The sequence below is a fragment of the Pinus tabuliformis genome, chromosome 6 (genome assembly GCF_031772625.1).
Source record: "Pinus tabuliformis cultivar Carrire ecotype Pingquan chromosome 6, CPIR1, whole genome shotgun sequence".
Taxonomy (NCBI): domain Eukaryota; kingdom Viridiplantae; phylum Streptophyta; class Pinopsida; order Pinales; family Pinaceae; genus Pinus; species Pinus tabuliformis.
In genome coordinates, this window is record NC_142292.1 from 684,151,196 (window position 1) to 684,175,832 (window position 24,637).

General features: G+C 38.7%; 1 protein-coding gene across 3 annotated transcripts in view; it reads left to right on the forward strand.

Moving 5' to 3' along the window:
• The window catches only part of LOC149260501 (phosphoglycerate mutase-like protein 1), a 239,034-nt gene that overhangs the window by 72,054 nt on the left and 142,343 nt on the right, over positions 1 to 24,637 (forward strand). For 2 of the 3 annotated variants that reach the window (XM_089420774.1, XM_089420770.1), the window contains exons 2-3: positions 13,909 to 13,970; positions 14,135 to 14,242. In XM_089420774.1, coding sequence (XP_089276900.1) covers positions 13,909 to 13,970; positions 14,135 to 14,242 — 170 coding nt within the window. Of the gene's footprint in view, positions 1 to 13,579; positions 13,681 to 13,908; positions 13,971 to 14,134; positions 14,243 to 24,637 lie in introns of all 3 variants that reach the window. The other variant, XM_089420775.1, reaches the window with a different exon arrangement.

A 24,637-nucleotide genomic window follows, 5' to 3' on the forward strand; every position in this document is an offset into this window, starting at 1 on the left:
GGTTGAGACTTCCCTTTTCAGGTTGAAGTTTTACCTTTTATGCGGGGTGAAACCTCCCTTTTATGGTTGAAGGTTTCCCTCTTTAAAACAATAGGATCACTTCCTCTAGCAGAAAACTTCAGTTTCTTGCTAGTTTTGGAAGAGTTCCGGGAACTGCACTAAGCGTTCCAGTGTTGGTGGTCATCCTTAAACCACTGCCCTTTATACCAACATTTCATAGAGCACATTCAGCCTAGTGCTGCCATGCATTTTCTGCACATTTTGTATTACAACTCTCTTCTTGGACTCATACATAACCCTTCGGATTAAGGGGGGAATGTTGGACACCTAATCCTAAATGGGTTAGTGTGGAAGTCGAATGGACAAAAGCAGTCCAAGAGACCTTGGGATCTGAAACCCAAGAGTCACATAATGTACTATAAATGTAAATCATTTGTCAATAAAAAAGGTACTACATGATTTATCTTTGACATTGTCTTTGCTGTCCATGTGAGTTTAACAGATCAATCAAGAGAAAGCAAAGGTACACCAGTTTGCGATCAACACTCAAGACTTGAGACCATTGAAGATTCCTTATCACCAAGCCATACAAAGGTGAAAAGAAAAGTCTTCTCAATCAGACCCGCAACACATAGTAGCAGCAGTAGCTTGACATTGCCACATCATCAAGCAGTCTATGTCAATATGTCATGTCATGTCATGAGTTGTCACATGCCACACCATTGTGGTCAATGATGTAAATTATGTTTCGAAAATGTATTGTAAAGTGGAAGTTGAAAGGACATGTATGGAATATGAAGAGTCATGTAAAGTTGAAAAATCATAGGAAGTCAAACAATCATGAAGGTAGATGAAGAGTCACAAGGAAGGTGAAGCATCACTTCCTCATTGTTATATATACACCCTCATTGTAAGAGCAAAGGACTTTTCACCTTGGCTCCTCCCGCAAGGCATTAGAGAGACAAACTAGTTCTTTTGAGGAGCAAGGAGTGGCTCCAATGCTCCACTAATGGAGCTAGTGATGTTCATTATATACATGTGCCTTGGAACTTTTACTTAATAACAGAAGCCTTCATGGCCGACACGTTCTTCATGCATAGATTATGAATATTTGTAAGACTATTCTGCGGATGTTTGTATTTCATGTTTGCTTTCATCTGTGCTAAAGTAGTTGAACTATTTCGGTTATTTTAGTACTTATCTTATTGAGAATGTGTTGTAATGGTTGTTATTGCTGTCCCATCCTTGTGGACTATTCTGCAGGATGCTAGACAAATCTTTCTCATTGATTGGTTGTAATGACCGTCACATCTTTTGTGGACTATTTCGTTGGATGTTAGACGGATCCCTCTTGTTTGCGTGTGTCTCTTCTTGGGTGGTACTATTACCTCTCTCTTAGAGGCTCACTTTACTCTTTCCCTCTGTAGGAAGAACTTTGACACACCTACAACCAAACACTCACCAGGCACACCTTCTTGCTTTTCGAAGGCACCACGCGTTCCTCTCTTGTTGACAGTTAGAGCCAAGGAAAATCTATAAGAATACATGGAAACCAGGCCGATATTCCAGATGGGGCTCCTACTCCAAACAATGTGAGGTCTAATTGGGATTGCACATCGGGGAGACCCCTTGGTTGATAGATTTCCAGCACCGTCAACAGTGCACAAGGTTTATGTGACAAGACAACTCACGAATTTGTGAGAGGAGCCTTTATTGTGGAGAGTGCAAAGATTATGTCTTAAGTTTTAGGATATCACAAGTGCACTAGAACTTAGGAGGTTGGTTGTGCGCAGTGAATAGGAGTTAGTTCCTAAAGAATAAGAGGCAGAAAGTGTGCTAAGAAAAAGTGCACAAGTGATCTAGAAAAATAGGTCTTGAATTGTGCTAGGAAATAAGGCATTTGCGTAAGGGAATAAGGTTGTCAAGTGCACAAGGAAGGAGGAGCAGGTTCGAGCAAGAGAGCAGGATTTGCAGAGCAAGGCAAGGAGGCAACAGAGGATTGGTTCCGAGGTAGAGGGCCGAGATCAACCATATCAGTTGAGATTTGTGAGAGAAGCAAAACACTTTCTCAAGAGAAACATATTGCTTTGTAATATATTCGATTGCTCCAAAACAATCAATAAAATACCACATCAAGCAAGTTGGTTTTTGTTGTTGGTTTTCCCGAGAAAAATAGGTGTGTCAATTTGTGTGATGTGTTTTTATCTCTGTGTTTATATTTCGCTGCTTATGAATTGTTAAGAGAATCTGTATCTTGGTGAAAGTAAACTAGGTTTCAGTTTTCAGTTATTCATCTAAGTAGTTGCAGAGTTTCATGGAAATTTAACAAATTGAGAGTTTTTTGCAGATTTTTATTGTTCTTCATGTAATTAATTATTGCTAGGGTTTTCTTTGCTCCATGTCTAAATGCATATTATTTATGGAAAATCTTGGTTGATTGTTGCATGGTAAATTTATATTCCTTGAAATCCATTGGAGACATTTTAGAGACCTTACACTATTTAATTTCTCCCCTCACAAAAAGGATGGGCAGGGTTTGTTCATGTGAAAACAAAAAGGTTTTTCCCTTTAATCCAAGCATTAATTCATTCTCTTAAATTTTGGCCCCATGGATTCCATCTCCCAAGTAGGAATAAGTATTGGCATCCTTGATGTTGGTAAAAAATCCCCAGAACATAAACATTTTCCTATCCTTTTATTCTTTAAGTTCTTCAAGGCAGGTCGCTAGGGTTAATTCATAGGGATGAATTCCATTACGACATCTCCAGATTAGCGTTGGAGGTGATTGACCTTGAGTTTAACCTTGTTGAGTTTTAACTCAAAAACTAACCTTTTGCATCATTAACTTTGCCCTAGAAAGGCTAACATCATATTCTTTAAACAATACGTGCCCTAGAAAAACCTTAAGCCAGCTAGTGCTTCAAATTATGGCTTAATTTGAGGGTTTGCTTTCTCCTTTGTTGATTGTATCATTTGCAAACCCTTTCTTTAATGAATGTATGCTTAGAAACTCCTTTGTTGCTTAACATCTTGAACCCTAGGTCATACGTGCCTCTTTCTAGGCTTGGTGTATGATACATTGTTCCTTTACAAAAAGAATTGTGCCTTTGTCCATTAAAGAGTGTCTTCACCTAGCCTATATTTACATCACCTTGAGCCATATAATCTAGAATAACCTTTAGGTGATCACTGGGAAGCCTCCCTTATGGTGCAATTCCACTAAAGAGCAGGAGGAAGATTGCTGAGGTGATAGTGGCAATCTCCCTCATTGTTGCAACAAGGTTTGACCTTTTGCCTTTTGAGGTCTCTCACAAGGCCTGCTAGATTTTGAGGCAACAAGACTAATATTTAAATTTTAACAAATAGTTACAAGTAGAAAGAATAGTAGGAATAAGAACCTAATGCCATAGTCTTCGGCACTTACCCACCAAAATGGGTGACTCCATAGGAGGAAACTTTTCTCCTACAATTGACAGCCAACCAACCAACAACCCCTCATAGTCACTATTCAATGATGATATGCCATGTGCCTCTGCCATCTGCGTCAACCACATGCCTCTCCCCATTCAACATTACCACTTGTCACAAGGTTCGTCGAACTTCAACCTTGAGGTATATTAGAATATTTCTATCTAGTAGTTAATGCTCAGTCTTTTAGCTGTTGCTATTTTTATTCTTTTAGCAGTTTCTTAGATGAAACTGTTTGTTTCCATATTCTACATAGAAACCTGATGTTTCTATTATTGTAAATATCTTTGTATTATCATTGAGCTGTTTGCTCATTTCTAATTAATTCATTCGATATTCTTTTATGGTATCAGAGCGAGGTTAAGAGATTTCTTGAACAGTTATTCTCTCTGCATCCTAATCTCTTGAGTCCTTTCTAAGGTCGAGCCCTCTGTAAGCCAGGTAGCCTTCACTGAGTCTTAGCCTCGGCTTTGCTCACTGTGATAAAAGCTTACAGTCGTCCATCTCGATACAGAAATGGATTCTTCTCCTGCATAATCATTTTTTCTGAGGAATTAACTTTGTGGCGGTGACCGATTTGGTGGGAGCGGGATTCGTTTTCTGGCTGGCCAATTTGCACTCATCTCGTCTCCGATTCCTCTGTCGACTGTTTCGGTACTGGGTTTACAAGTTAGCAATTCTACTGTGTTTTTCATCCGAGTAAAGTCAATTTATGAAAAATTCAGTGTCTCATTTCGAAATTGCTAATTCAGTGGATTGATCGATCGTGTTTACATTAAGCGATTCAGTGTGTGCGTGTGCATTCACCAAGCTTCATTTGCGTCTTTGGAGCAGAGCGGATATAAGCTGTTGTCGTATCCACGATTACAGAATATTCGTCGCCATTCTTGAGTTATACTTAGTGTAAAACCCTTGGACGGACGACATCATTCCGCAGCATCTGTTCATTTCTTTCCGCAGACGAACGACCTCATCTCACCGCATTCATCCATTTCCACAGCCTTCGTTCACGCGACATCACAGTGTCAACGAGCAAGGAAAAGCCGAGAAAAGGTTCAGTATGAAATTAGAATGCAGCTGGTGAACACGACATAACAAATACGCAAGTGGCTCAGACTTCGACCGTGAGCAGCGTGGCTCTGTCCGAATGCGTTGTTAGCACGTATTTTGGCTCGTGTATTCCACAGATCGAGATCTTCCAGCGATTCACTTCTCTCTGCCCAGCTACGACAATTACGCAAAGCAACCCCACGCACTTCCAGTGATTTAAGCCCCGCTTGTATCACGCGACGGGATTTTCCAGATTATAGTGACGGCATTGAAAATCTCTGGCATTTTCACGTAAAGGTATTTTCCAGATTCACGTGTTTGCTTAGCAATTGGATTAAAGTTTATTGTGATTTTATTTGAAGCGGTGGGACCAGAATAGCATCACAGTTATTTTTGAAGTGGGATCAAAACAACATCACAGTTATCATCTGTTTTTGATCTGGTGTTTTGATCAAAACAACATCACAGTTATCATCAGTGCACGTGATCAAACCAGCATCACAGTTATCTTTTGGTCTAGTGTTTTTGATCTGGTGCACTGATACAAATCTGAGTATTTTTTTTGTGTGCAAGCCTATTTCTTTCTCAACAGATTTTGTTAAGATTTGGTACAGTCTTCTTGAAAGAAGATTTTTTAAGCAGTGAGCTACACTTTGTTGTGTGTCAGACTTCTGTATTAACTTTTGAAAAATGGCCACGCTCACCAATCTGATGTTAGAAGGAAATCAACGCTTTAATGGCAACAACTATAACATTTGGAAACAAAGAATGCTGACCATTTTTGAATACAGGCGTCTTGATCAGCTCATTTTGGGCAAGGAGCCTCGTCCCGGTACAGCTGGTACCGATCAATATAAATTTGATGATCGAAATCGGGAGGCTGTTATGCTTCTCAAGCTCTCTGTCGCTGATGATCAGTTACCACAGATTCCTTCTGGCAAGACCGCTGCCGAAATCTGGCAACAGTTGAAAGAACTGCACGAGACATCTGACAAAAGCAGAGCATTTTTTCTCAAAAATCAGTTGTTCTCCATCATGATGGATGAACATATGTCTTTACAGGAACATCTCAACAAAATTAAAGACATTCGAGATCAGCTCGAAGCCATTGGTCGGACCATGGAGGAAGAAGATATGGTATTCATTACTCTGAAAAGTCTACCGAAATCTTATGAACACTTCATAGAAACTCTCAACATTACAACCACAAATGTTGATCTGAAGTTTCCAGACTTATGTACCAAACTTCTGCAGCAGGATCGGTGGAAACAGCAGTTTGGTAGTGGTACTTCATCAGTGCCCTCGGAAAATGCATTTGCTGCAAAATACCAGTCCTCTCAGTCTTTTCAGCAGAAAGGCTCTCCTCAGTCTTTTGATCCTGCTAGGAAGAAAAGTGTGCAGTGTAATTACTGTCACAGGTTCGGTCACATGAAGAAAGATTGCCGACAGAGGATTGCTTCTGAACAGAAGAAACAGGGAGGGCCAAATCAGACAGCGAATGTTGCAGAACATTCCGAGCAGACAGATTCTGCCTTTTATGCCTTTATGGCTAAAAGGTCTTCAGAACATGTTCCTTCCTCTGCATGGTACATTGATTCTGGTGCATCACGCCACTTCTCTCACAGGCGTGACTGGTTTATTGACTTCTCACCTTTCAGTGATTCAATGGTATTTGGTGGAGGTGAAAAGTACAATGTGGCTGGCAGGGGTACAGTTCAAATTCAGTCTGGTGGACGCACGCTCATATTTCTAAATGTATACTATGTTCCTGGTATGGAGATTAATCTGCTATCTGTCAGCCAGATTATGAGGAATTCTCCTCAGCTTGATGTTGTGTTCAGTGCACACAAGTGCTCCATCATTGACAGGGAGACCAGTCTAACAGTTGCTGTTGGCCTAGAGGACCATGGTCTATACAGGCTACTTGACACCGGTGACTTTCCAGAAGTGGCTCTAGCAGCACGTGTCTCTCCCATCAGCACTCTATGGCATCAGCGATATGGGCATCTAAATATGCAGTATCTCTCTCAGCTCTCTCGGGAGGGACTTGTGTCAGGATTACCTGATATTCAGACTCAGCAGTTGGGGGTATGCAGCGCCTGTCAAGCGGGAAAGCAACATCGGTCTTCATTCAAAAATGGAGAATCTTGGCGCGCATCTAAGGTACTTCAGTTACTTCATGCTGATATTTGTGGTCCTATGAATACAGCTTCTATCACTGCTTGCAAATATTTTTTACTTATTGTAGATGACTTCAGTAGAAAGATGTGGGTGTATTTTTTAAAAAATAAATCTGATGCTCTTAGTACCTTTCAGAAGTTTAAAACCTTAGTTGAAAAAGAATCTGGTTGTAATATCATGACCCTTAGGACCGACAATGGGGGGGAATTTTGTTCCTCAGCTTTTGCCAACTTCTGTGATATTCATGGCATCAAACGTCAATTAACCACACCTTACACTCCCCAGCAGAACAGTGTTGTCGAGCGTCGCAACCGCACGGTTGTTGAAATGGCTCGTTCCATGTTACAACATAGGAGTGTTCCAAACAAATTCTGGGCTGAAGCAGTATTTACTGCTGTTTACCTTCTTAACCGATCACCTACTCAGGCTGTTAAAGGGAAGACTCCTGAAGAAGTTTGGTCTGGTCGTAAGCCTAAGATCAGTCATCTCAAAGTATTTGGCTCAGTTGCATATGCTTGGATTCCATCTGCTAAGCGCTCTAAGTTGGATTCCAAAAGTCAGAAACTCATGATGACAGGTTACAATGATCATCACAAGGCCTATAGGCTGATAGATATAGCCACTGGTCGTCTTAGCTTCAGTCGAGATGTAGTATTTGATGAAGACAGAGGATTCTTTCAGTCTTCTTCTTCTGAGCAGCGTTCTGAGGATCAGCCTCACAGTGTTCTTCTTCCGGTCAGTCCACTTGATGGGAGGGATGATGTAGCATCAGTATTTGATAATACTCTATCTGAGCTTCCTCCAGAAGCTAACCCTCCTCTTGCTGTTCCTATTGCTCTTGAGCCTTCTTCCTCTACTCCTGATATTGGTTCTTCTTCTCTTCGGCCTAAATGGTGGGCTAAAACCATAGGTGATCTCCGGGATGATGAGCTCCTTGAAGGTAGAACTTCTAGACATAAGAACAGACAACAGTCTACAGTCAATTTTGCTCTTATGGCTAACCTACACAGTATTTTTGAGCCTCAAACCTATTCAGAGGCTAAGGGTACATCTGAGTGGGAACAGGCTATGGAAGCCGAATTCCAGAGTCTTCAGAAGAATCACACCTGGACACTTTCTGATCTTCCTGCCGAAAAAAAGCCCATAGGCTGCAAATGGGTGTATAAAGTGAAATACAAAGCTGATGGAACCATAGACAAGTATAAAGCTTGTCTTGTGGCTCGAGGGTTCTCACAGAAGGAAGGCATCGATTATGAGGAGACTTTTGCTCCTACAGCCAAGATGAGTACCATAAGGCTTGTTCTTGCCCTAGCAGCTCAGTTCAATTGGAAAGTTCATCAGGTGGATGTAAAGAGTGCTTTCCTAAATGGTGATCTTCAAGAAGAAGTCTACATGACGCAGCCTCTAGGATTCAAGGTTGCTGGTCAAGAACAGAAAGTATGTCGGTTAGCTAAAGCAATCTATGGATTGAAACAAGCTCCTCGGGCTTGGTACATGAAAATTGATCAGTACCTGACAGATCAGGGTTTTCAGCGGAGCCCATCTGATGCAAACCTGTATATCAAGCATACTGGTGATGATATCTTGTTTGTGGTTGTCTATGTGGATGACCTTATCATTACTGGCAGCTCTGCACATTTGATCCATGGGATCAAACAAGATCTATGCAGAACTTTTGAGATGACAGACTTGGGACTTCTTCATTACTGTCTGGGGGTTGAAGTTTGGCAGACTGAAAATCAGATCTTTCTCTCTCAGTCCAAGTATGCCAAAAATCTTGTGGAAAGGTTCAGAATGCAGGATTGCAAACCGGCCACGACTCCTATGGAACCAGGGCTCAAACTTTCAGCACAGTCATCCTCTCCCCTTGTGGATGAAACTTTATTCAGGCAATTAGTGGGCAGTCTCATCTATCTTACTGCTACCAGACCTGACATCAGTTTTGCAGTAAGCTACATTTCTCGCTTTATGTCAGCTCCTAAAGCTGATCATTGGATAGCAGCAAAGCGGGTGCTACGATATGTGCGTGGTACTTCTGATTATGGCCTCTTATATACTCGCAGCTCCAATCCTATTCTCAGTGGCTACACTGACTCTGACTGGGCTGGTTCGGTTGATGACCGTAAATCTACAGCTGGGTATGTGTTTAGTCTAGGATCTGGTGCTGTTACTTGGACTAGTAAGAAACAACAGGCAGTGGCTCTCTCCTCAACAGAAGCAGAGTATCGGGGAGCAGTTAAGGCATCCTGTGAGGCAGTTTGGCTTCGTCGTATGCTTGCAGATATGCATGTTTTCCAGACAGGGCCTACTTCTTTGTTTTGTGATAATCAGGGAGTGCTCAAACTTGCCAAGAATCCAGTCTTTCATGAAAGAACAAAGCATGTGGAAACTCATTGCCACTACATTCGCCAACTGGTTGAAGACGGCTCAGTTCAGTTGCAATATGTTCCCACAACAGAGCAGCCCGCCGACATTTTCACCAAGCCTCTTGGTCCTGATAAATTTGTAAAATTCCGAGGGTCTATTGGTGTTGTAAATAGATTGAGCATTAAGGGAGGGTATTAGAATATTTCTATTTAGTAGTTAATGCTCAGTCTTTTAGCTGTTGCTATTTTTATTCTTTTAGCAGTTTCTTAGATGAAACTGTTTGTTTCCATATTCTACATAGAAACCTGATGTTTCTATTATTGTAAATATCTTTGTATTATCATTGAGCTGTTTGCTCATTTCTAATTAAATTCATTCGATATTCTTTTAAGGTACAAATTTTGGTGAACCACAAAAAAATTTGAGGTTCGATGAACTTCATCGAACCTCATAGCCATTGATCAAGTCCATAGATTAAAACTCATAACCTCATGTCACAAGTCAAGCTTGTAATCTATCCTTGCAATTTCCATATTCGTGATAGCATTTTTTATGTTTATTGATTTCGATAACTTACCATTTTATCCTATATTTCATTTCAAACCTAATATATATATATATATAGAAAATGTATATAGACGAACCTAATGGTGAACCTCATCCGTACCTCATCACAAAAAATCGAATACGAACCGAACCTAATCATTGCCGAACCCGAACTCGAACCCGAACCATGTGACTTAGGATGAAGCTGGGTTGCTATTCAAAAGTTACTTTGATAATTTTGCAATCAGGTGCTTATACTTGTTTGTTTTGGGAATTTAGTATGGATAAAGAGGTGATATGGAAGATTGACCAATCTTGACTGTAAATATGTTCTATCACCTTACCAATGGGGTTAATATTTAGCCTTGCTCCAGTGGGACCACCCTTGAGGCCTTAGGGTTATAGAAGGGGCACTACTTGGAAAACATAGACTGAGATAGCGTGTTCATTATCCCCTACAACATACTTGACACTTTCCATACCACATTACAAGCCCCATATACCACATCCATTCTTCGGGTCTAACTTGTCAATGCTTCATTGGGATTTGGCACCCACATGTTCACACTCTTTGAGTAGGGCCATAAAACATTGCCCTAGAGGTTGATGCAACTAAAAGAATGAAAAAGCATATCATGGCTATAATGAATGAAAAATAAGAAAATCAAAATGCAAAAGTTGGTTGGGACATAAGTTAGCACGTGGGCAAAAGCATAACATGAGCTCTACCCTCCTCGTTGGCCATCACCTAGTTCTTGAGAATATGATGCTTGTTCACATTAAAAGGAACCCTTGCATGTATCAACCTTGATGAGCAATGAACTGTCTCATCTTAAGGGGTGATATAAAATGCTACATCATAAATATCAAACTCTAATCCTTGAGCTATGCACCATAATACAAAGCATTATAGAAAAAGAAAGTAAAAGGCGCAATAAAGGGGTGGAAAAATCAAGCCGAGCAAGGTAACTCATGCCTCCACGATTGCTCCCTCCTTACATTCATACACTTAGGGTGTGGACTCCCCATTAGTTGGTTCCTTTGACCATGGCACTTGGCCATGAAGTCTTTTCCCCTCCATTGCCATACATTTACACTAAGACCTATTGATTGAGGGTTGATCTTGGAAATGCCACTTCCCCTTGAGGGTTGGAAGCATCTAATAGGGTTGATCATGAGCCACTTCTATCAAGGTGGGGAACACCTTTACGAGACTTGGTCTAGTTAGATACCGGAAGGTGATCCTTGTTTGAAGTATTAATATGCCCTTAACATCCAAGTTTGGCCTGCTTAGTTGCTCATATGATCTTGGTCCCTGATGGATGGTTGCTTTCACTTGAGTTCATATTGGTTTTGTTAGGTGGTCGATAGGTACCCAAGCCTTTTCAGAGAGATGAATGACTTAGTAGATGCAGCATTTAGAGCATTGCGCCTTATGATGACTTGAGCAAATGTTACATGTCCCAAAGCACCTTAAGGACCCAGGATGTTGGTCTACTTTGACCCAACATAGAGGATTCTTGATGATAGCATTACTAGACTCAACATGCCTATAGGCTAGCCTTGACACTACTTGATGGGAAGGCCATGATTTAGAGCCCAGATGAGGGTGGTCTTCCATTGAGAGACTAGGGAGGGCTTGTTGCACTTGATGGAGCCCTAATGCTAGAGAGAGGAGGCCTTGTTTTGACCGTTGGAGACCCATGGAGATGACATGGAGACACCGTGGTTGGATTTGGGACCCCAGAGGAGGACTTGAGGTGGATTTGAGGGATACTCCTCAAATTGTGGATGATCTTGGCACTATGACACTTTTTCAGACCTCATCACACCATGACATGGCATGTAGAGCCCTAAAAGGGCATGATGTCAGCATTTTTGAGGCTACAACTCACACGTATGGGCATTTATGGCTTGTTTTATCATTAAGCTAGTGGGTTGGCTTGTAACCTCAGGTTTTTTTCATGTCAAACTTGTTTTAGGGGCTTATTAATTAGAATCCATTGAGGTAGACCTCATATAAATAGATGTCACTTAATTTTCATTTCTCATCATCACTTGTGGAGATGTGATCTCTGGTGGAGGATTTGCTTTTGGAGACATCATTTTGGGATAATAAAGGATTTGTAAATATGCATTTCTTGTAAGTATTATATATGTTGATTATCTTTTTATGGTTATTGCATGGAATGGTTGTTGTTAGGGTTTCTATGTGCTAGTCTTATTGAATATTTTTCTATGAAATCTTCGCAAAGTATTGTATGCATTATCCTAAAGAATGTATAACAATCCCTTGAATGAATTTTCATGTTAAGCTCTCTTCATGACTTTATCCCCTCATAAAGTGATAGCTAGGGTTTTGAAAAGTAGGGTTTTCTTGCCCTTACTCCATACTAGGGTTTGATTTTCCCATTAGTAGGTCTCCCTTAGACTCCATCATCCAAGGATCAAGCACTGGCCATCCACATAGGTGATCACACCCTATAATTTTTTCTTAAAACTTATCTTCTCTGTCTTTCTCACATTTTCAACCTTCAAGGCAAGCTATTAAGCTAGGGCTAGGGCCGAATTCAACTAGGAGTGTGTTGGTTTGTTGAAGGTTCTTCACATGGTTTGAGCCTTATTGCATCAAGATCCACCCTTTTCCACAACAAATTCTTCCATTTTATGGCTGACGTCACAAGCGCTAGGTAATTTTGCCCTAATGTAAACCCTAACTTAATCACAAGCTTCAACTTGGGGCTTCTTGAAGGCTTGTGGCTCCAATTCTTGATCATACCTATCTTTACCAAGCCTTTTTTTGCCTTATGCACCTTCGTAATCCTTTGTCCTTGCCTATTCTTTAAACCCTAGGTCATGAGTACCCTAGATAGGCCTCTTGGAGGGAACACTTTGCCTTGTCTTGGCTGGATTGAGCCTTGTCCTAAAGCTGAGTGCCAATCTTGAGCCTATCCTAGTCACCTCTTAGCCTTAAAATTTGAATGTCTATTAGGTGACCTATATAGGGAAGCATCACTTGTGGTGAAAGTCCACTAAATAGCAGGAGGTGGTGAGCTGTGGTGACAGTGGGCCTCCACCTCATAGTGTTGTCCCTTGGTTTGGCTCTGGTCTTGTGAGCCCTCTCACAAGAACTGCTAGATTTTGAGGCAACAGGCACATTTCATGATTATGCATTACTTGAGATTCATTGAACTCAAATTTTGAGATTTAATGAGAAATATAAACAGTAGATGCAATGTGTAAACCACCATAACAAGTTATTTTGGTGATATTATAAGACGATAAATAAATCTTTTGCTGGTCAAATCTTCGTTTACAATAAACTGCAAATTTCTTTTGAGTTGCCTGTGGTGGAAAGCAATGCTCAAAACGTTGAACATCCCAGCAAAATGTTTAAGGGAACTTGAGAAGGTTTCCTATGAAGAAGTTTGGGCTTTAACTGCCTTTCAAGAGGTTGGTGTTCCGCTATACTTTATGTTGGGTATACCACCTGGCATGACTTAAACAACCATGCTGGCTCTGCTAATCAAGCCCCCTTGTAAGAGCTCACTAGACACTTTTTGGAGGAATCAAACCTTGGTGGGGGCTATAACACTATCCTGCTTCCACCAACCTTGGTTATCCTCTTGTAGCTAGCAGATCAAGGATTGAACTTTCAGGTATGAAACTGTGCCAACTGCAATTGCAGATCTGCTTCCTGCCTAAAGTAGCTGATGTACTGCAGATATGCAAGGGTCTACTTCAGTTATGTGTTTTGCTTAATAATTGTTTGAAGGGTTTTAATTCCTGTGTATATATATATATATATATATATATATTTGATAGTGTCAATTAGGCTAAGTGATAACTTTGGGTCTTGAGTTTATTCTAACATGTCAGAATGTTGATGAAATTTTAGTACACAAGTCTTCAACAAGCATTCTTTTAGCTTGAGTCAATGTTTAAAGGCCTCGTTTGCCTTTTGCAGGTTATTTTTGTAGGAACCATTGGATTGCATTCAGTGAATAGCCCTTGAAAGTAATTAGTTGAAAGGATTATATATGTGTTCTAACTCCTGAATGCTAGAAGGCATGTCAATGCTTACAAATATGTTACATTCAACTAACTCAGAAAACAAAATAAATCAAAGAATCAAGCGAGGGACTAAACGAAAAACTTTTGACTAGTTACAACAAGAAATGCTAAAGTTTTATTAGATTGGCGTGCAGTTATTTTTGTGAATGACATGCCATTTGTTACCACATGCATATTTAATTGAAACTATGCTACTGTTTTTTCTTCATTTCACCTGTGCAGTTATGGCTGGAACTCTGGATACAGGTTTATATCCATTGCACCATTGTAAAACTCTGCACCTGGTATGTCATTTTATTAGTTATTAAAGCATTTTTTTTACCTCATTTTAAAACTTAAATGTCAGAAGATGATATATGTTTGCACTCGGCTAGACATGCACTTTTCTAGTAAGCATTTGGTGTTTAAATATTGATATAAACTGGTTTGCAATAAAAAAACTTTTTAGGTGAGGCATGGGCAGGGATACCACAATGTGGCAGGAGAGAAGGACCATGACGCATACATGTCATACGAATTTTTTGATACAAGCCTTACTCCTTTAGGATGGCGGCAGGTATGCACATTTTCTCCAGAGTATGCTATGAGCGCATACCTGTGATATGTCTCAAATATGGCTTTCTGGAACAATTGTGAGGATTGAATTAGCTTCTGCACCAAATGCTGCATTTATGACTGACATGCCTTCCTATATTGTAGAGACACATTAGCCACCTTGAAAAAGCTTCATGTCAGGTGCTAGATGAGAATCAAATTTGTTTTAAATGGATGGTATTTATAGTAGGTAATTTTTTGTCTGAGTGAGTGATTCAATCAAGAAATATGTTTTAACTTTTTTCTATGCAGTTATTGTTTAGTATTGGGCTAAGTCACCTGACACGGGGATTTGGGATTCGTAGGATACGGGGATTCAAGTGTCGGATTCGGACATGTTGACCCCTCGGAACACGACACGTAGGATTCATTATATATATATATATTTAAAATTAGATATTTCTTACACATTCTCATTAATGATACAAATTCATTGATTTCAAACATAGATCTTCATCTAGATGTTAGTTTTACTGTTTACAAAGTAAGTAACATTATAGCATGCATAGTACATACAAAATTCAAATATCTTCATAAACCCTCACAAACCTCATAAACCCTCACAAACCTCATAAAACCTCCCTCATAGACCTCATAAACCCTCACTTTTTTGGAATTCGAATCCCAAAATCAGGACACGATGTGTCCAAACGAGACATGATCGGGATTCGATGGTGTCGCGTTAGGACACGTGGTGTCCCATTTTTGGATTCGAATTCCCATCGAATCGTGTCGGATTCATGGGATTCAGACACGTGGCTTGTATTGGACGAATCCGGTTTCATAGGTATTGGGTTATGGTGGTTATCTTGACTTAGTGGTCCCTCAGTCATCATCAATTTCAATTATTGTACGCCATTAGTGGGTATTTAATTAGCCTGCATTGTTTGTTAGGGCTGTAATTAGGTTGTCTAGCTCTAGCAACTATATAAATGAGGTTCTCACCTCGATAAATCATGTGCTTTTGAGCTTAATTGGTTATTTGGTGACATTGGTACCTACTAAACACTTGTGTCAATTTTGTGTTGTGATGTGCTTCTAATTGCTTTTAAGTTTTGGGTAATCGGCCTTGTTACAACGAAATCTATCACCTCCAAATGATGTAAATTCCTAAGCATCAAGGGGCTAGTCTTGTGCAATTCAAGAAACCATCCCACTGTCACCACAATAACTCTTCCTTGAACTTTTGATTGGCTCTTCTCCAACACAAGGGGGGCTTCCCTAAGGATTGCTAAGGCTATAGATTGGAAGCAAAAGGTGATTTACCTCTGTTACACGGGATCCGCTCCTAGAGGTGGGAAACCCGTTCCAATGGTTCCCGCGCTCTCGGGAGCTTTGGAACTATATGGGAACGTTCCCTTTTCAGCGGAAGTTGCAATGGCAGCTAGGGAAAGTTCTGGGAGCTTTGTAGACTGTTTTTTTTGGAGTTCTGGCGTTCCCTGGGGTTGGGGAATACAAAGCCTATAGAGAAATATGCTGAACTGCCCACAAAACATGAGCCTATATTGAAACCTTTGCAGGAAGAAAGGCCAAAGACATCCTTAACACCGATATCCTTAATTTGAGAAACTCGAGCAATCTCTTGATGGGTTAAGGAAGCGTGTGGCACTTCGATGTAAGGGTGATATCTGGGATGTCATGCTGATGAGTATTTCTTTTGCTGCTTATGTATATATATCGCAAAAGATTGTGTGTGAATATTGTATGTGGCAGTCAATGGTTAAACATTAGAATTGCTTTACTTTTTCTCTTAAGAATAACTAGAGAAACATATGTAAAACCGTTCCTTTTTATTTTTAAGCCAGAGTGTTTCAAAGACTGGTCATGTATCAGAGAACAGATAATGAACTTGACATTTTAATATTTTATATATATAAAAGGGAGAGACACAGGGAGAGAGACACCCAAAGAATATATTTATATATAAGAGAGATTATATATTTATTATTTATATATTTAAATTGATTTTAATATTTTGATTCAATATTAATTTTGATTATTATATAAATTATATAAATTAAAAAATATTTTTAATTTTATATATATATATATATTTTTTTTATTATATAATATTACCGCTCCCGATTAGCTGTTTTCTGTAAATTTTGGGGAAGCCTCTTGCCATTCTTGACACCCGTACCCAAGTTCCCAACGTTCCCATGTTCCAGAAACTCATGCATCATAGTGATTTACTGAAGGTTAGGCCTATGCAAAACACGTAGTTTTAGCAATAGTGGAGTAATGAGTGGTGTAAGAAGGAAGGATGAAGTTAGAAACCCCAAGACCATGCGCCTAATCACACCTTGGGAAAATGGAGTCAAGGGAGTAGAGATCAAAGATGGCAAGTGCATGAAAATGCAAGGGAATAGGGGCTGCTATGCATACCACCAATCAGCCGTAGGTTGCTGAATTTCATAGCAGAAAATTACCTGGGAAGGCTAGGGGTGGCATACTTCAGCATTGTTATGAAAGTGCGGTTATATTAATCTAGCAAAATTTATGTTGATTAGATGGTAGGATAACATAACAACATTAACAATAAAAGGGGTCAAAACCTCACACTACTATCCAATTGAAGCATAATTCATTAGAAGGCAACAATAACATACCACAAAGGTTCTGTAATACAAAAATAAGCGCGTGGAAAGTAAGTGCAGAAAGAAAGCCTCACAATGAAATGATTATACCTCCAATCCTCCATTCAAGCTTGAAGCATATGATCTACAAATGAAGTTCAAGGACAGAGCTCCTCAATCCACAAAGTCTGAACAATGATACAATCATTACAATGAAGATAGTGCTCCTCTTTATATGGTATCTTTTTTTTTCTTAAACTATAACAAGAATTTTGTTTAAAGCAAAAATCTGTGGCCGGAGGCTTGGAAGTACATCAGAATCAAAATACTACAGAGAAAAATTCTTGCTTCGATCTTTTCTACTTATAGTTAATGGAGGAGAAGATCGTTGATTGTTTTTAGAACATTTGAAATGGCTTCTTCTTTTTTCTTATCTGAAAGAGGGGTTTCGTCAATATCTTTAGAAGTAGTCTCTTCCTCAGTGTGTGAATTGAATTTATAGTCATTTGTTGGGCATTAATAAAATTATCTTTATCTAAAGGCACTTTATTTGGATTTGGATGATCTTCTTCAACATCTACCTCCGAGGTCTTCAAAGCTTCATATCTATTATTGGGAGGATTTTGATGATATTTAGGTCTGTTGGAATGAGGCCTCTTAGATGGATGATTCTTCTGCCTCCTTGAAACTGGTTTGAATGCTCCTTGCTCATCATTACTTTGACAAGATGGTAGAGGGATTGAAGGATATTGAGATGCTGGAGCTTTTGGACAACTCTTTGTAAAGTGTCCATATTCATGACAAAAATTGCATGTAAAAGGGATCTACTCATAATCCAGACCCTGAAGATGGGACCAACCCTTGAAGTCAAGCTAAATCGCGTCAAGCAGTCTTTTTGCAAAATCCATTTGAACACAAATTTTGGCATAGGAGAAATTATTCTCCTTTCCTTGAGAAATAGTAATGCAGCGGTACAATTCGTCACCTATGGCTTTGAAAAAACCATCGCTGTAGGAAAGAAGAGGAAGATACAACAATCTGATTCAGGCAGGCACAAAAGAAATTTCCATGGTAGGATTAAAATCCAGAGTCATTGGGTGAGAAACATTCCCTTGGAGCCCATGAATTAGGGCCCAGATCTCTTGATCAGATCCTTGTCCTCTTTGCTTTAAAAAACAAAAGCAAAATAACTGTTTCCAGAATATAAAGTACCAGTGGGCTCCTTATCTGCCCAATTGTTAGAGATCCACTGTAAAACAGAGCTATACTTGGGCCAAAGTTTGGTGAACTTACCAATCAACCCTCTTTCCTTAAGGGTATTAACGTTCTTCTTTGTAGAAGCAACAAAAATCAAAAGAAGGAATTGTGTCTGTCCATTTTACACATCTAGGGGTAGAGAGCTATGACAATCCATGCCAAGGTTGGAAAGGCCACCCATTGTACAAGCAATGAACTCAAAAGAACTGGCTGAGAGAATAGATCAGCCAAGCCAATAGCAAGCCAATGTAGCAGAAAACCAAGTCTGAAACCATGACATAAACTCCTGATCGACCATGAAGACTGAAACACTCTGCATGTAACCATTGCAAACAACCCAAATTTGCAACCAAATCCATCGATCCACTGTGCAGATTTGTAGTGAGTGGGGAGGAGTGGCGGCAGCTAGGAAACCATAGCCACTTGCTCCCCTAACAACTTTGACTGCATGAAATTCTTCTTCCTCTGTTACCTTTTGAATCTTCTCTCATAGAATAAAGTATTATTATTTTTCTAACTCCACGACAAGTCAAACAAATAGTAAGATATTGGATTAGTTAGTTCTCTCTTCAATCCATGGTTGACCAAATCAAGGTATGTGGACAGTAGCCTCTCCAAGACAACTCACCCTCATCCAAATAAAGTAGTGAATAGTGTTGCACATATTGTGATAATATAAAAAAAAATCATGATATTATCGTCGAATCGAAAGTTGCCGATATTATTTCCGGTAATTATAACAATAATTATCATGATAATTTCCCTAATTATTTGGATATGACCCCAAATTATTGTCCTACTACTTAAATCACCACGATAAAAGCTTCGATTCGGGTTTGTGAGGATCATTTTGGGTTTTTGTTGTGTTGAGATTGGGCTCTAAGGGTAGTGTGAGCCTTGCGACCATTTTCAGCCATCAAACAAGGGAATATCCATAGTTTTCTTTGCCATCAATTGAGCATTTGTGGAATGGAGATCTACTCCAATATACCATATCCATATTTCTAGGTGTTAAAATTTTTCATTCCGTTTCTTTGTCTTTCAAGATCTATTATAGTCATAGAGTATGCAATGCTCATTATATATACCTCTTTTTGCCCTCTTTGAATGGAGGATTTGAGATTTATGTAGCTAGGGTATTTTATTTGGAGCAGTTTTCAAGCTTTTTGTGGGTTTGTATTCTAAGTTCCCCTCCTTTTCTTTGTCCCATAGGTTTACAAATTTAACCAGTGCTCTAGAGTCTAAACATTTCAAGAATCAAAATGCCAAAGCCATTGGATCCATTGTGGGAGTATCGTCTACCCTATGAGGGTCATAATAGAATGAGGTTAAATTGCAAGTTACATGGTATGGAAATGTTTGGCGGAATTAGTTGTTTGATATACCACCTTGTCAAAATACTAGGGAATGTAGTGTAGATTTTCCTAGCATCCACCCTAGGAATTGTCCACATTGCAAACCCATCTATTTTTCAAATGCATAAGAAGAGAAATCAAAAGGAAGAAGCGTGGCTTGATCTCACATATCGATTGTTAGGTCCCTATAATAATAGTGTAGTCCCCTTATTGTTATTGTTAAAGTAGCCCCCATATTGTTATTGTTGTGCTCCATAGAAGCCCACTATTGTTATTGTTGTGCCCTTACATTATTATTGTTATGTAGGCTCTGATTATATTGTGACCCCTTAGACTCCTATATATAGAAAGGAGGTCTTTTCATTTGTATCATCCAAAAATTGTTCATTTATGTAATGTAAAGGAGGTTTCCTCCATGAAGAGGATAATTTTCAAGTCATTGATCTATTTTTTCTTCTATTTTGTGGGTTGGTGGCACAACATTTGGTATAAGAGCCTTTGGATTTTAGGGTTTTGCTGCTTCAAACAAGTCATCTTGGTATTTTCGCTATAACGTTTTTTTACGAAGCTTTAGAAGCTGAAATTTCGACCACGTGGAGAAGAAATCATGGTGAACGTCATGTAAAAATTTTAGAGCTTGGTTTGCTATATTTTCGGAGATATGATCTGAGGAAGTTAGGATTTTTGTAGACTCCAGAATTCAATTTCAAATAGGTGACCTAGGGAAAATCGTCATAACTTTCTCTTCGAGCACCTAATTTGAATTTCATAAGAAGTGACTGAAAGTGCACGTACTCTAGTCTCTTGTATATTGTTTTCAATGCCGAAGGTTGAAACTGTGGCACATGGCACTTCGTACAAGTTCGCTCTATTGAACCAGTCTATAATCAGGTCATCATGGGAGATCGGACATAACTCTTTCTTGGAGAATCCAATCTCGGTTTGACTTGTGGGGTTGGAAAGAAGACTCATATGGCTACCACAAGACAAAATTTCAGATCTTGGAGATCCAAAATTACAAAGATACAACAACTTCAATATCGAGCTCCTAAAAAGCAAGAAAACGATGTGTATTTTTTTTAATTTTTACAAAATTTTGTTTGAAAAATCAGTTTAAAGTGATTACAAGGGCATATTGAAGCATAAATATGTCTATTGAGTTCTAAAATGCCTCCAAAAGAAAATAATTCTACACCCATTAAGCCCTCAGAAATCTCTACTGTGATGCATGAAGAAGAAGAATTGCAACATGATATATCAAAATTACGGGACCAAGTGTGACAAATTTTGTTCTCACAAAGAGAAACCAAAGATGAAATTAAAGGGGAGATGGATGGTTTAAAGGCAGAATTAAAAGGTGACATGAATGGTTTAAAAGCATAGATGGAAGGGTTGAAGAAAGGGTTGACAAAGTTGCTGCAAGAAAGGCTTCCCAATGGTGACAAGGTCATCCATCAAAATCATGATGAAGACAAAAGGAATATGAATTATGATTTTAGAGACTTGAATGTTGAGTTTAAGACCCACCACATTCCAAAGATCGATATGAGGAAGTTTGATGGCAAGGATCCGGTAACATGGATACTACAAATGGAGCAATATTTTGATGTCCATGATGTGCAACACACACAAAAGGTCCGCATTGCGTTTTTATATTTAGAACAAAATCAGTTTGTATGGTATCGATGGCTTTGTTCTCATATACCACTTTCCACTTGGTCAATTTTTATGAAGGAAATAATAACACATTATGAGGGTCCAAAGAGCAACACCTTCTTTAGCCAATTAATAAATCTCAAACAAAAAGGTTCAATGGCGGAACACATTGAAGACTTACAAAAATTGAATATCAGTGTAATGACTCATTTTCGATTTATAGGCAAAAATGTATTAACATGTATATGATGTATGCATATGATAGCTACATATGCATACATTGCATACCTTTCACTAATATACTTATTAAATAATTATGAAAAATGTTTAAATAAATAATAAAAGGTTTGAGTACCTAAAATAATTAAGAAATGAGATAATAGCTAAAATTTGACACTTAGAATATGCATAATAAATATTTCATAAGTATAAGATTAATGAATAAAATTAATATTCTCCACCATAATATTAAAGTTATAAATTATAAAATATATATAAATTTTATTTTGTTCAAATATTATAATTGAAGTTTATAAAGTTAATTTAAATAATAAACATTACAAACCTATTAATATAAACATACCTATAATTAAAATTAAAAGTAAAAATCAAACATATTGATATCTAAGGTTATATAATATTTGTACCTCACCTTCCAACAACACATAACATGATGACTCCCTAAATCTAATCTGTCGAGAGCAGTGGAAGAAGGCGATGATCACTTGTAAAAAAACTACTTATGCAAGTACGTGGAGAACTGGAGGGGAAAGAAGGGGAACTGAAGATTGGAAGTTTGAACTGAAGGTTGAAATTCAAATTTGGAGGAGTGGAATTCAGAATTGGAGATTTGAGCAATTATTCTTGAAGCTTTTGGGCACGAGGGCCAAATTACTTCAAATTGGAAGTATTTTGGAGTTGGGTACACAGATTGTGTCTAGTTTCGCTGGAAGGTTTCGGTCATTTGGTAACCAGAGTGAAATTGGAGTGAGGACAACCTGGGATCAACATCAAATTCAAAAGAAAACAGGGATTTACAATGAATTTAATTAATAAGTTATGTTCCTAAATTTCATTGTATGCAATGTTTGAAGTAAATTCCTAATTTTCCGAATTTATAACCCTTATAATTGACGTAACTGATATTCCAGAGGAGCATGGGATTGATGTCTTCATAGGGACTTTAAAGGATAACATCCAACATGAGGTTCGCCTTTGGGAATCTGATTCATTGAAGAAGGCATTCAAGGTGGCAAGAAAAGTTGAAAGCAAAATTATGGCAACAAAGAAGTCTACCACTCATAACTATAAAGATGGAAGTGTTGTTGCTCTTAGCGTTCCCCAACCTACAAGGTTGGCACCACTACAATTGGACGAAAAAAGAGCAAAGGGCTTTGTTACAATTGTGATAGCAAATACACTAAAGGTCATAAGTGTGCCGAGAAGAAATTATTTTACATAGATTGTGAAGAGGAGGAAGAACAGTAACAAGAAACATCAAAATAGGAGGATATACACCAAGAGCCAACCCCAGAGAAAGAAGAAATGAATCCAACCATATCTTATAATGTATTGGCAGGAATTACCACTCCTCAAACTCTCAAGATAGAAGGATATATCAAGAAGAAAAAGGTAATAGTGTTGATTGATTCAGGTAGTGCCCATAATTTTATTCATTGTAAGATAGCCAAGGAATTGAATTGCTTCCTATATCCAACACTCGAGTGTCAAGTGATGGTTGCAAATGGAGGAACTATAAATTGCTCTGGAAAGTGCCATAATATCAAGCTAACCATGGGGGAATATGTATTGAATAGTCCAATGCTTTCCATTCCAATGGGTGGTGTTGATGTTGTACTAGGAGTCCAATGGTTACAAACTTTGGGGATGATAGCTTTTAATTTTCAAGAACTTTTCTTGAATTTTTTTTGGGAAGGAAAGGAAGTTTAATTAAGGGGTATCGCAGGGAAACCAGGAAATATAATCAACTTTAATGGCATGACAAAGCTTCTAAAGAAAGAACAACGGGGCGTAATTGCACAATTATGCTCACTAGAGATTCAAACATCGAAATCATCTAATTCTCCAGATCTCCAAAAAGGCTTGGACAATCATCCAAGGTATTTGAGAATCCCAGAGGCCTCCCACCTATTCATGATCATGATCATGCTATTCATTTGATTCCAGGAAGTGTTCCTCCAAACATCAGGCCTTACATATATCCCTAGGCCCAAAATAGTGAAATCGAACGTATGGTTGCAGAAATTCTAGAGGACGGTATATTTCAACCTAGTCAAAGTTCTTTCTCTGCTCCAGTAGTATTGGTGCACAAGAAGGATGGATCATGGCGTATGTTTTCGGATTATAGGGAGCTCAAAAAGCTCACTATTAAAGATAAATTTCCCATTCCTGTCATTGACGAATTGTTGGATGAATTACATGGAGCAATTTACTTCACCAAGCTGCATCTTCGTTAAGGATATCATCAAATTAGAATGAAGAATGAAGACATTCCGAAAACAACATTCAAAACTCATGAGGGTCATTATGAATTTTTGGTCATGCCTTTTGGCCTTACTGATGCACCTTCCACATTTCAAGATTTGATGAATTCCATTTTCAAACTCTTCCTTAGAAAATTTGTGTTAGTATTTTTTGATGATATACTAATCTATAGCAAATCTTGGAAGGATCATGTTCAACTTGTTGACAGAGTGCTCAAACTATTGGAGGAGAAACAATTATATGCAAAAACCTTCAAATGTTTCTTTGGAGTACAAGAGGTGGAATATTTGGGTCATATTGTATCTCATGAGGGTGTTAAGGTAGGCCCTAACAAAATTAAAGCCATTGAAGAATGGAAAATCCCCACAACCATAAAGCATCTTCGAGGATTTCTCTGGTTGACAGGATATTATTGCAAGTTTGTTAAGAATTATGGGAGAATAGCATCACCTCTAACAACATTACTGAAGAAAGATGCATTTTCTTGGACTTCAGAAGAAACTAAGGCCTTCGAACATCTTAAAGGGACAATGTGCCAAGCACTGGCCTTAGCTATGCAAGACTTCACAAAAACCTTTATTGTAGAATGTGATGCCTCAAGAAATGGATTTGGTGCTGTTTTAATGCAAGAAGGAAGATCCATTGCTTTTGAAAGTTGTCCAATCAAAGGAAATTATTTGCAAAAACCTATTTATGAGAAGGAAATGTTGGAAATACTACATGCACTAAAGCAATGGTGACCTTACCTAATGGGAAGACACTTCAAGGTAAAAACATATCATAATAGTCTTAAATACTTTTTGGAACAAAGATTATCTTCAGAAGAGCAGCGAAAATGGGTCACAAAGATGTTGGGTTATGACTTTGAAATCATCTACAAAAAAGGGAAGCAAAATGTTGTTGCAGATGCACTCTCAAGAAAGGATGAGGATGTGGAAGCATTGCTTTGTGCCATTTCTATTATCCAACCTGATTGGATAACTGAAGCAAGGGATGAATGGAAGAATG